The sequence below is a fragment of the Bufo gargarizans genome, chromosome 1 (genome assembly GCF_014858855.1).
Source record: "Bufo gargarizans isolate SCDJY-AF-19 chromosome 1, ASM1485885v1, whole genome shotgun sequence".
In the NCBI taxonomy this organism is placed as follows: Eukaryota; Metazoa; Chordata; class Amphibia; order Anura; family Bufonidae; genus Bufo; species Bufo gargarizans.
This window is the reverse complement of record NC_058080.1, coordinates 369,090,752-369,104,535: the sequence shown is the minus strand read 5'-3', so window position 1 is coordinate 369,104,535 and position 13,784 is coordinate 369,090,752. Positions and strand designations below refer to the sequence as shown.

Genomic DNA, 13,784 nt, shown 5'->3' with positions numbered 1-13,784 from the left:
TTTGAGGCTCACCAATGGTTTACATCTTGTGGTGAACCCTCTGTATTCACTCTGGTGAAGTCTTCACTTGATTGTTGACTTTGACACACATACGCTTACCTCCTGGAGAGTGTTCTTGATCTGGTCAACTGTTGTGAAGGGTGTTTTCTTCACCAGGGAAAGAATTCTTTGGTCATCCACCACAGTTGTTTTCCGTGGTCTTCCGGGTCTTTTGGTGTTGTTGAGCTCACCGATGCGTTCCTTCATCTTAAGAATGTTCCTAACAGTTGTTTTGGCCACGCCTAATGTTTTTGCTATCTCTCTGATGTGTGTTTTTTTTTTTTTTTTTTAAGCCTAATGATGGCTTGCTTCACTAATAGTGACAGCTCTTTGGAACTCATCTTGAGAGTTGACAGCAACAGATTCCAAATGAGAATAGCACACTTGAAATTAACTCTGGACCTTTTTATCTGCTCATTGTAATTGATAATGAGGGAATAACACACACCTGACCATGGAACAGCTGAGAAGCCAATTGTCCCATTACTTTTGGTTCCTTAACAAGTGGGAGGCACATATGCAAATTGTTGTAATTCCTACACTGTTCGCCTGATTTGGATGTAAATACCCTCAAATTAAAGCTGACAGTCTGCAGTTAAAGCACATCTTGTTTGTTCCATTTCAAATCCATTGTGGTGGTGTATAGAGCCAAAAATGTTAGAATTGTGTCGATGACCTGACTGTATTTACATTAGTATGTTGCAGTACCAATTTATTTCCACTTTCGCTGTTTATAAATGGAATTAAAGTTTTCCCCCCACATAGTGTACATCCAGCTCCAGAACATCCAGAGTAGTCTATACTGTGTATGCATGATCCATTCATGTCAAGTGGGGCAGAGTTGAAGGTCACTTGAATTACTACCGCTCTTTTCTTCCACCCTGCTTGTGCTAGATGAAAGAGCAGAGAGATAGAAAGGGAGAGAGAGTATACTTGCTAGATACTAGTCTTGTGATTACAGCAGCCTCTGCATTTAATCAAGCAGACAGTATGTGCTGTGGGATTGGGGTGTGATCACATCAATATAATAATAATAATAATAATAGTTGAGAAAGAAAGCGAATGATTGCCAAGACTAATGTGACCTAGCAGACTGTATAGAAACAGCAACTAGTGAATAGATGGCAGCTTTGCTGTATCTGCAACATGGTAGACAATGGCAAAAACTTCCTCTTTGTAAATTAGGAGGACAGAGAACTCTGCAGCAGAAACCACAAAGGTTGGATGGGGAAGGTTCCATAAAGGTACTGTACATACACATTTAAGTTCAGTAAAAGTTCAATGACAAACTGGTAACATTTGGTGCCATTTTCTATTGGAGCATTAATGACAACCATTTCGTAATGTCACTTTTGAAAAGTAGAGAGCTCAAAAGCAAACATAAATAAGAAATGGTCAATTGGAATTTTTAACAACTTATCAGTAAATGGCAACTCAAGGACTTTAATATGTATTTTTTAATAAGCATTTTCGGTTTAGGTTAAAGTGTTCTTTAAGTATATCAAACATTTCTTATCTAGCACTGATAATTTTTATATCCCTATCTTAGCTGGTACTTCTAGTAGTACTTCAACTGTTTGGTCAGTCCTGTCTCTTACTACACACATACAGTATGTACACTCTGCCTCCCTTCTGGTACATTCAGTGCGTATTGTTGCACATATCTCAGACTTTCTCAAAGGACAACACCCTCTATCTACATATACTGATGAATGCAGGCATTATTGAATGGCTACGGATAATTACACATTAACTGAAAAGGTAAATTTAACATAAAGTCTACTGGCTTTTATGAATGTTTCATATTTTAATAAGAAAGGTATGATAGATAGATAGATAGATATGAGATACACAGATAGATAGATATGAGATAGATAGATAGATAGATAGATAGATAGATAGATAGATAGATAGATACAAAAAACAAAAATACAACAGCAACACAGTTAGATAAAAAGTAAATAGGGTGCAAATCCTCAGGAAAGGTAGGCTACCATTCCACTGTACAATATTTACAAAAAATGAGGCAGCACTCCAGATAAAAGTGAAAGGTGTTGACCCAATTTATTCCCAGTCAACATTTCTGCCCACTCAATGAGGCCTTTGTCAAGCTTGACAAAGGCTTCATTGAGTGGGCTGAAACGTTGCCTAGGAATAAATTGGGTCAACACCTTTCACTTTTATCTGGAGTGCTGCCTCATTTTTTGGATAGATAGATAGATAGATAGATATGAGATAGATAGATAGATAGATATGAGATAGATAGGTATGAGATAGATAAGATTCTAGATAGATCTAGATCGATAGAGTAAACCTATATATCAACTTACTCATATCAAAGATATCCTTCTTTGGACTATCCTCTGGGATCATATAGGGCTCTTTATCTGTATTTAATTCATCAAGGGTCTGTGTGTTGACATACATGTGCTCCTCATAGTCCCTTAGCCCTAAACCACGACCATTGCCTCCACGGTATATATCATTTGTTGGCCCTAAGAGAGCAACAAAAGAATCAGAATATTGATGTTTCACATTCACAGCCCAAAACATGACCACAGCAATAACGATGATTATTATTAACAATTCAGACAATATTACAGTCATTAATGATAGTGGATAAGGTATTAAGGTATATATAAAAAAAAAAACATGGCAATCTGCAATGGAAATCTCCATTAATCAAAACACTTGCTTCAAGATTTTTCATGTTTTATTTTTTGTCAACATATCCGTGAGACTTTTTTGGCAAACATTTTGTGTTTTTATTAATGGCTCAAAATAATATTTCATATGATATATTGAGAAACTGTAAAAAAAATACTAATTATATTTTTTATTTGCATTTCGCATTTATGTGGTCTGGAAATGGGCAATTTTTAATATTTGTGTGGGAGGGGATAAATATTTTTTAAAGCTTAATAAAAAAAAAAATTATGTTTTTTTTAAAGTCCTCCTAAGGGGTGAATCACATCAGCATTTAACTGATCTAGCAGGCTTTTCCAGCAGAGGACCAGCCTGTCAGAGTTCACTTGATGTGGTACATTCGGACACAGTCGTGCACCGCTGGACCCCATTGTCTAAAATGGGATTTGGTGGTGAACCAGCCGCTTTCAGGCTTCGGCCGGACAAAAAATCCTGCATGCATGACCAGCTCATTATAATGGGATCCAGAAGTGCACAGCCATGTCGAGCTATTGTGGCAGGCTGTTCCTCTGCCGAAACAGCCAGATTAGTTCAACGCAGATGTGAATAAGCCCTAAGGGAGCTGAACCTGTGATCAAGTTCCTTAGAAGGACTAAAAATAAAAAGTTAAAAAAAGCTCTATTAAGTTTTCTATATTGCAGTGCGTGGTAATGTTACTCATTTCTTATTACACCTAGTAATAGGAGTACTAGCATGGCAGGTCTTTAGGCTTTCACTAGGCCCCTGGCTATAATGACGACATCTTAGTACCCACCATTTGCATTGCAGGGGGGGAACTATCGGGGACAAATAACTGCTCAGATGCTGTAACTATTGATCACAGCATCTGAGGAGTTAAATGACCGGGATCACAGTTAGTGCTGATCCTGACCATGGCAGGTGGGCGTTATATAACACAGCCGATACCCGCAGTGTATAGAGAATGCTCAGCTTATAGAGTTTTAAACCTCTGTAAAGAAGTTGAATAATAGTGTTACCATGGTCTTCCAATTCCCATTGTGATCCAGAATGTGTTAGTGGTGCTTTTCTGGCTGGAGATCCCATCTACAAAGAGATATGAGATGAAGAGTAAGAGTTTTAGAAATACAGATATATGCATAGGTATCATACAAAGTGATTTTATTTTGATTACAGAGGATATATTTGCACAATTTTGTATTAAAGGCGATACATCTGCATGATTATGTCAGTAAAAGTGTTTGTTCACGATACCTGTGTCCACTGCTCATTATTTGCTATCTGTGTACTAGGCTGGTGCGGGTGTGTTGCACCTGGATCCCTGACTCTGCAGTCTTGTACTCCCCCAAGCGGTGGTTCCTTGCCCGGTATGCTATTGTAATAGTTGTGTTCAGAATTCTGATCCTCCTGTGCTGCCCATGCCAGCTCTTCGCTCCCAACCACTACCCTTTGGATACAAATAACATAAAAGAAAGTGACCACGTATGTCCTCTTCAGGTCATTTAATTGTACAAGTTTAGAAAAAAGATGATATGTTTCTATAGAAACACAAGCTGTATACTTGTAGATGCAATTGTCTATGTGGATTAAACTGGAAGAAACTGTGTTTCCATCATACCTGTCTGGGGGTGCTGCCACTTTGGGGGGACTGTGCAGGAACTGTTTGAACCTCAACTCAAAGGCTTGTCCTACAGTGCTGATCACACTTTGAGCCAACCCATCACAGCACTCCAGAATATGACAGGCTGCGGATGATTTGGGGACACAAGGGGACAGATGGGAGGACAGGGATGGTATAAAGTAGGACAATGAGGGTAGTTCAAGAGACAAAAACACATATTAACACCAAGATGAAATAAACAGAAGGTCTGAAGTATGAAACAAGGAAAGAAAATTATGGACAGATGGTTATGTGTTGTCCACCCACCTTATGGAAAAAATGATACTAGTGACATCATTCACCAGCTTTCTCTCCCTTTCACTTCTTTCACAGTTTTTGTAGTCATTTCTCAATTCACATACTTTTGCACCCTTCTGTCACTTGCATATCACAAAAGCATCAGGTCCTGCTTGGCAACAGTGGGAAGATTTATCAAAACTGGAGCAAGGAAAACAGTACACAGTTCTACGTAGTAACCCAAAAATGCAAGAACTAGAGCTCAAACCCAAAAGGCCTACTAAAGAGAGGTCAGATCCAGACCTTATGAAAAATAAGAGCTGGAATTTGATTTGACTCACAACTGCTCCATTACTTTTGTTAATTCTTGCACACTGTGTACCATGGCAGCTTCTATAAGCCACTAAAAGTCTAATAACTCATCAACTGGATTTTCCAATATAAGGCTCTCCTGAAGCACCACAATTTTCTGATAAAAAAAAAATAAAAAATTTCCATCATAATCAATAAAATGGCAATGCTGGCAAAATGGTTTGATCACCACTGTCTAAAGTTAGGTTCAGTATGAACTAATCGGTGATAACTGCTTCTACCACTGAACAATGTTTCAATGGTAGGTTAGAAATTGGTGGTTCAATGGTAGGATTCTCACTTTTTCTGGAATGGAGTGCCTGGTAAATTATTGGGATGTGTCCAGATTGACTTGTTGTTGACTCTAGCTCTGGGGGTCTTAATGCAGATGAAATTCAGATTTGTTCTTAATAAGGAAGTTATAATAAGGAGTATTACAACAACAAAAATGATGCAGTCTAAAAATAAAAACTGTCCAATCATCTAAAAGGTTAGGCAGAGGGAGGGATCTTCTCTTGCCTCCCCATGGCAATATTGCAGGAATCCAATTGGCTACTATGGCAGCCTGAAGCCTTGGAAAAGCTCCTAGGACTGCCATAGGAAACTGCCTGGTATGTCCTGCCTGTAGTAGTAAAAATCCCATAGATTGCAATAATATATTATTGCAGTCTATGGTATAAGCAATTACAGGATCACATGTTCAAGTCCCCTAAATAGGACTATTAAAAAAATAACAGTAAAAATAAAAAGTAAAAAAAATTCAAATCTCCCTCTTTCCTATTTTCCTTATAGAAATAAACAAGCCATGAGGTGGGAGGTGGAACCGATTCAATAATATTTTTTTTCGTTGACCTGCTGTTTAAATAACTTTTTTATGTTTAACATATTTTTTATAATAATTTTTGATATTTTTTATTTTCCATGTCACATTTTATATTTCAACTAAAACAAAAAATGCTGCAGTTTTTGCACTTGGCACTATGTCTAATAATGAGCGCCACTTTTTAGTTTGTAGAGATCACTGTACTGCAGTTAGCTCATTCTAATCCTGCCAGTAATGATATCATCTCTGTGAATAGATAAGACAGGATCCATTCACAATAGGTGATTGTCAAATTTGATCTATTCCTTCCTTGTACAATGACTTCTGCACAGGTCACAGAGTATGCCTTGAAAACTCTCCCATGTAAGTCAATAGGGTCCCCTCCTGTCCAATGTGACGAATGACCCCCCTAATAATGTTCAGGAAATAAAATAAAAAAATATACAATCAGAAAATAAAAACAGATTAGAAAAAAATTCTATCAGCAGACATTAAGCAGAGCAGAAGATGCTGTGGAAGGTGAAGGGAACTGCAGGCAGGAATAGGCCCTGGGCATGTAGCATGCAACAGACATGAGCCACAACAGTTTTACTGTAGAGTGAGATGTTGATGTCTGTTGTATGCTGCGGCCCTGGCAAACAGGACATACAGCAATAATTAAGCTAATGCTTAGCAAATTCAATAACCAAGCATTTATCTAATAAAATAATTTCTGAATGGAGTGCAGAGGCTGGGCATAAGCCAAATAATATGTTGGCAGTGCCAATCTAAATTCCTCTGCCAGTACAATCAGTAAATATGGGTTTAGTTGGCATAGCATATGGATCATGATATTCTAGAGTTCAAACTTCTATTATTCATATGCAATATTAAAAACCATAAAACTGAATATTATCACAAAGTTGCAACCAACACTTTCCCAAGCAACAGCAATTATTGTTGATGTACCTCTCTGGTTAATAGGGTCCTTGGCCACATATGCCACATAATCCGCTGTGTCCTGGCAGAGAAAAGAAAACAGTCAGTGTGTACAGTTTCTTTCCTTTACCTTGGAATTCAGTGGACTTATCCTTGAAAGAGTGCTTACCACATCCCCGCCTGATGCAAATGAGATTGCTTGCATGTGATGACTGGCAATAACCTGTAAAGAAAGCACATCGGTGAGAACTCATTTTGTATGGATTCAGAGCCTGCATTGTCAGAGAGCTATATACACAAACCTGTCTCTGTGGAATGGAACAGTTTTAACACTAAAGGCTCATTCAGACGGCCGTGGTGTTTCGCGGTCCGCAAATTGCAGATCTGCAAAACACGGATACCGGCCGTGTCCGCACATGGCGATTGCGGACAAGAATAGGACTTACTCTATCTTTCTTGCAGGGCCGTGGAACGGAACTACAGATGTGCACAATATTGCGGAATGGATGCGGACCCATTCATATGGTAATCTGAATGAGCCCTAACTCAGTTGCATCCCAAAATGTTGTACAATTCCATTATGGGAACCTGGTCATATGACCTCAAGTCTGATTGCTTGCTCTAATGTGTACAGGAACTTGGTCTCTCCCATGTTGCAGCTCTCAGGTCCCTCCCCACTCTCCATCTTCCTTTGTATATCCCTGTATGCCTATGGAAAGGACCAGGAGTAGATATACAGTGGAGGAAATAATTATTTGACCCCTCACTGATTTTGTAAGTTTGTCCAATGACAAAGAAATGAAAAGTCTCAGAACAGTATCATTTCAATGGTAGGTTTATTGTAACAGTGGCAGATAGCACATCAAAAGGAAAATCGAAAAAATAACTTTAAATAAAAGATAGCAACTGATTTGCATTTCATTGAGTGAAATAAGTATTTGAACCCTCTAACAAAAAAAGACTTAATACTTGGTGGAAAAACCCTTGTTTGCAAGCACAGAGGTCAAACGTTTCTTGTAATTGATGACCAAGTTTGCGCACATTTTAGGAGGAATGTTGGTCCACTCCTCTTTGCAGATCATCTCTAAATCCCTAAGGTTTCGAGGCTGTCTCTGTGCAACTCTGAGCTTGAGCTCCCTCCATAGGTTTTCGATTGGATTAAGGTCCGGAGACTGACTAGGCCACTCCATGACCTTAATGTGCTTCTTCTTGAGCCACTCCTTTGTTGCCTTTGCTGTATGTTTTGGGTCATTGTCGTGCTGGAACACCCATCCACGACCCATTTTCAGTTTCCTGGCAGAGGGAAGGAGGTTGTCGCTCAGGATTTCACGATACATGGCTCCGTCCATTTTCCCGTTTATGCGAATAAGTTGTCCTGTGCCCTTAGCAGAAAAACACCCCCAAAGCAAAATGTTTCCACCCCCATGCTTGACGGTGGGGACGGTGTTTTGGGGGTCATAGGCAGCAATTTTTCTTCCTCCAAACACAGCGAGTTGAGTTAATGCCAAAGAGCTCTATTTTGGTCTCATCAGACCACAGCACCTTCTCCCAGTCACTCTCTGAATCATTCAGGTGTTCATTGGCAAACTTCAGACGGGCCTGCACATGTGCCTTCCTGAGCAGGGGGACCTTGCGAGCCCTGCAGGATTTTAATCCATTGCGGTGTAATGTGTTTCCAATGGTTTTCTTGGTGACTGTGGTCCCTGCTAATTTGAGGTCATTAACTAACTCCTCCCGTGTAGTTCTAGGATGCTTTTTCACCTTTCTCAGAACCATTGACACCCCACGAGGTGAGATCTTGCGTGGAGCCCCAGAGCGAGGTCGATTGATGGTCATTTTGTGCTCCTTCCATTTTCGAACAATCGCACCAACAGTTGTCACCTTCTCTCCCAGCTTCTTGCTAATGGTTTTGTAGCCCATTCCAGCCTTGTGCAGGTCTACAATTTTGTCTCTGACATCCTTGGACAGCTCTTTGGTCTTTCCCATGTTGGAGAGTTTGGAGTCTGCTTGATTGATTGATTCTGTGGACAGGTGTCTTTTATACAGGTGACTAGTTAAGACAGGTGTCCTTAATGAGGGTGACTAATTGAGTAGAAGTGTCTAACCACTCTGTGGGAGCCAGAACTCTTAATGGTTGGTAGGGGTTCAAATACTTATTTCACTCAATGAAATGCAAATCAGTTGCTATCTTTTATTTAAAGTTATTTTTTCGATTTTCCTTTTGATGTGCTATCTGCCACTGTTACAATAAACCTACCATTGAAATGATACTGTTCTGAGACTTTTCATTTCTTTGTCATTGGACAAACTTACAAAATCAGTGAGGGGTCAAATAATTATTTCCTCCACTGTATAGTAGGTGAGTGTATACCAGGGGTGTTGCTAGGTTAAAACATTCGGGCCTGGGCACCTGATGTTTTATCCCAGACCCCGAATATCCTGCCTGCCAGCTAGATACTTCAGGACGGCAATACAATTGAATTGGTAATGGCTAAATACTATATTCGGTAAGGACCTGATGACATCACGTGGATCGGAAACAGGAGAGCCGCGCTCTTTTTCACAGGGATAATGGAGCTCGCGAGTGAAGCAACGCGGGGAGTGAACAAAAAAACTCCTGCAGCGCAGTAGAAGTACACGGAACCCTACTAATTTAGTAACTTATTGTGTACTGAAACTGTTGGGAATGTGCTGTGAGGGATTATACACCGAGATGTGGGGGCTGCTGTGTGATGCTCGTGGTTAGGAAAATGGCTCGCTGTGTACCACACGTGCGTTTTTTTAGGGTCCATTCACACGTCCGTATGTGTTTTGCAGATCCGCAAAACATGGACACCGGCAATGTGCGTTCCACATTTTGCGGGCTGCACATCGCTGGCACTCTCATAGAAAATGCCTTTTCTTGTCCGCAATTGCGGACAAGAATAGGACATGTTCTATTTTTTTGCGGATCCACAAATGCGGATGCGGACAACACATTCCGGCCCCATTGAAAATTAATGGGTCCGCACCTCTTCCGCAAAATTGCGGAATGGATGCGGACCCATTTTGCGGACAGTGTGAATGGACCCTTAGTGTGATTTTCTACTGTGAACGTGCTAGGGATGTGCTCTGAGGGACTGTACACTGAGATGGGAGACAGCTGTGTGTATGCAGAGTGAATGGGGTATCTGGTTGTATTTTTTGGGGGGCTGTGTAGTAGGGTGGTGTCTGTGGGTTGTATGTGAGGGATTGTACACTGAGATGGTGGGGGTTGGCTGTGGATGCAGAGGGAGGGGGTATCTGTCTGTATTGCATGTTATGCTGAGACTGGGGGCCTGTGTTCTAGGTAGGTGTTTGGGTTGTATATGAGGGTCTGTGAGGGATTTTACACTGAGATGGGGGGGCAGTTGGTTGTATACGGGGGGGGCTATGTTTGATTGTTTGCCGAGATGGGAGGCTGTGTAGTAGGGTGGTGTATGTGAGAGGGTCTATGTGGGATTGTACACTCAGATGTTGGGGGGGGGGTTAGGTTGTGGATGCAGAGGGAGGGGGTATCTGATTTTATGTGGGGGGTTCTGTGTCACATTGTATGCTGGGGGGTGGGCGCACGCTTTGTAGTAGGGTGGTATCTGTGGGTTGTATGTTAGGGAGGGCCGTGAGGGATTGTACACTGATATGGTGGGGGGTGGTCATGGATACTGAAGGAGGGTGTATATGGGGGGCTGTGTTCTAGAGCGGTGTCTGGGATGTATATGGGGGACTGTGAGGGAGTGTTCACTGGGATGGTGGGGGGCTGTGTGGATGCTGAGAGAGGGGGTATCTGGTTGCATGGGGGGGATATGTTTGTATGTTGTGGAGGGCTATGTTTGATTGTATGCTGAAATGAGAGGCTGTGTATTAGGGTGGTGTCTGGTTTGTATGTGAGTGGGGACTGTGTGAGGTTGCACACTGAGATGGTGGGGTGGTTATGGGTGAGGGAGGAGGTATCTGGTTGTATAGGGGGCTGTGTTCTAAGGAGATGTCTGGGTTGTATATGGGGGCTGTGTTGCATTGTATGCTGAGGGGGGCTGTGTAGTAGGGTGATGTCTGTAGGCTGTAATTGAGGAGGCTGTGAGGGATTGTACACTGAGATGGTAGGGGGCTGTTGTGGATGCTGACGAAAGGGAATCCGGTTGTATTGGGGGGCTGTATTGCATTTAATGCTTTGATGGGGGTGTCTTGGTTATATATAGGGGGGTTGTGTTGGTGGGAGGGGGCTGTGTTGGATTGTATGCTAAAACAGGGTTGTGTTAAAGGGTTCTGCCTGTGGGTTGCATGTGAAGGGGGCTGTGTGATGGGGGCAGCTGTGTGTATGCTGCGGGGGGTGTCTTGTGTGGGATTGTATGTTGTTGGCAGTGTGTGTAAAGGCTGTATTACATAGGCAGATTTTACAGGCAATAAGGAAGGAATCGCCTGCTCGCTTGCTGAGGAGACGGCTCCTATTACATGCAGAGATCTTGTCCACAGTATGGGGAGAAGCGATTGTTATACCGTCGCTTGTCTCCATGCTGTACAGTTATTTGCCAGCGGCAGATTGTAATTAGCACGATCTGCCATTTGCTGTTCATTGGGTAATTACCGGCAGAATTGTTGGGATGACTTCAGACCAGAGGTCGCCATAACGCCTATACAAGCGTTATAGATGCCTGTTCAGGCGGTTCTACTCTCTGAAAAAACGTTAGGGTGTACCAATATGCCGTAGACTTTACCATGCCATTCATCAGTGCAGGGGGCGCTCTGAATGGCATGGAAGTGCATCAATGCTGCCTGTGCCTGTAATAAGGAGCTTTGTTGTTGGTTAGTTTGGGTGGTACAGTGTCTGGCAGCAAGTAAAGCTGTCGGGAGCTGTAAGGAGGAGGGGCGTGCTCCCGGGGTTGCTATAGTAAGGAGAGCCGGGCTTGCTTCCCAAGGACCCAGGCAAATATGGCAGCGGTGGAGCTGAAGACTACATCCCAGACATCAAGATGGATGTGTAGAACAAGGTGTCAGCACTGTGTAATCTATCGATGTATGTGGTGCAGTGTGTGATCATCACACACTGCACCACATGCCCCTAATACCTCACGCCGTGCACCACGCGCCCCCTCACGCACTGCAGAACCATGCGCCCCCTCACGCAGTGCAGCACTACGCGCCCCTTCACGCAGTGCAGCACTACGCGCCCCTTCACGCAGTGCAGCACTACGCGCCCCCTCACGCACTGCAGCACTACGCGCCCCCTCACGCACTGCAGCACAACGCTCCCCCTCACGCACTGCAGCACAACGCTCCCCCTCACGCACTGCAGCACAACGCTCCCCCTCACGCACTGCAGCACAACGCTCCCCCTCACGCACTGCAGCACAACGCTCCCCCTCACGCACTGCAGCACAACGCTCCCCCTCACGCACTGCAGCACCACGCTCCCCCTCACGCACTGCAGCACCACGCTCCCCCTCACGCACTGCAGCACCACGCTCCCCCTCACGCACTGCAGCACCACGCTCCCCCTCACGCACTGCAGCACCACGCTCCCCCTCACGCACTGCAGCACCACGCTCCCCCTCACGCACTGCAGCACCACGCTCCCCCTCACGCACTGCAGCACCACGCTCCCCCTCACGCACTGCAGCACCACGCGCCCCCTCACGCAGTGCAGCACCACGCGCCCCCTCACGCAGTGCAGCACCACGCGCCCCCTCACGCAGTGCAGCACCACGCGCCCCCTCACGCAGTGCAGCACCACGCGCCCCCTCACGCAGTGCAGCACCACGCGCCCCCTCACGCAGTGCAGCACCACGCGCCCCCTCACGCAGTGCAGCACCACGCGCCCCCTCACGCAGTGCAGCACCACGCGCCCCCTCACGCAGTGCAGCACCACACGCACCCTCACGCAGAGCACCACACGCACCCATTACACACTGCCCCACATGCTTCTCATACCTCACACACTGCCCCACATACACCGCACTCACACAGTGCACCATATGCACCTCATACCTCACACAGTGCACCATATGCACCTCATACCTCACACAGTGCACCATATGCACCTCATACCTCACACAGTGCACCACATGCACCCCATACAGTGCACCACATGCACCTCATACCTCACACACTGCACCACATACAGTGCACCACATATCACACGCTGCACCACACGCAACTTGCACTGCCCCACACGCACTTATGTGTGTGTGTGTGAGATGCATGTAGTGAATGCAGGAAAGTCACGGCTCTCTTAATCTTGAATCCAAACTTAGTGTTTAATCACACTGAAAAATACAGCAACTTTTTGACACACAGGTCTTTCTCAAGTTTGGATTCAAGATTAAGAGTGCCGTAACTTTCCTGAAGTTTTTTCTACGTTTGTTGGGTCCCTGAGGCCGAGACCTGACGCCACAAGCACCGCCGCCATATCATGGACTATTTGTTCTATTAAGTGGTGCTGTCCTATTCTATTTTTTATGTAGTGAATGCAGGCTATTAAAGCCAAATGGTAAAGTACAGGGAGGATCCGGCATATTGGACCGGACTTTATCCCTTCAGTATAATTACGTGTACCTCATGTTATTTAGACCAGTAACGGTTTCCTGCATGCTCACCTCTTAGGGCATGTTCACATATTTATTTCTGTTCTGCTCCATTAGATGAGCAGAACAACAAAAATAACGGAAGTTCTGGATGGGGAACATAAGGGGGGCACATTTTTGTCAACATACACAAAAAACATATACATTATCAAACGCTTCAGACAGATGCCATACTGTGGCATCCGGCACCATGGAGTTCCATTGTAAAAAAAAAAGTATAGGGTTTTTTGTTTTGTTTTTTGCAGGACTCTGCATGATAGAAAAACATAGTGTATCACTGTTGCAGTTTTCCATCCTGAAAAATAAAATAAAAAAAGTATAGGATAACATATATATTTTTTTTACACTATGGTACTATATGGTGATGGATGCCACATTATGGCATCCGTCTGAGGCACCTGTTACCATATATACATTTTTTGGCATACATTAAATGTATGACAAAAATTTGATGAGAACCTGGCCTAACTGACAGGGAAGAAGCTGAACAGACCCC

The 13,784-nt window shown here is 43.7% G+C and overlaps 1 protein-coding gene across 1 annotated transcript in view; it reads right to left on the bottom strand.

Annotated features, from left to right (window-relative positions):
- SHC2 (SHC adaptor protein 2) overlaps positions 1–13,784 on the bottom strand; it is a 71,972-nt gene that overhangs the window by 23,962 nt on the left and 34,226 nt on the right. Inside the window, exons 5-10 of the mRNA XM_044284551.1 lie at positions 6,862–6,915; positions 6,723–6,774; positions 4,322–4,448; positions 3,958–4,150; positions 3,723–3,789; positions 2,370–2,534 (exon numbers count right to left, since the gene is read on the bottom strand). Coding sequence (XP_044140486.1) covers positions 2,370–2,534; positions 3,723–3,789; positions 3,958–4,150; positions 4,322–4,448; positions 6,723–6,774; positions 6,862–6,915 — 658 coding nt within the window. The remainder of the gene's footprint in view (positions 1–2,369; positions 2,535–3,722; positions 3,790–3,957; positions 4,151–4,321; positions 4,449–6,722; positions 6,775–6,861; positions 6,916–13,784) is intronic.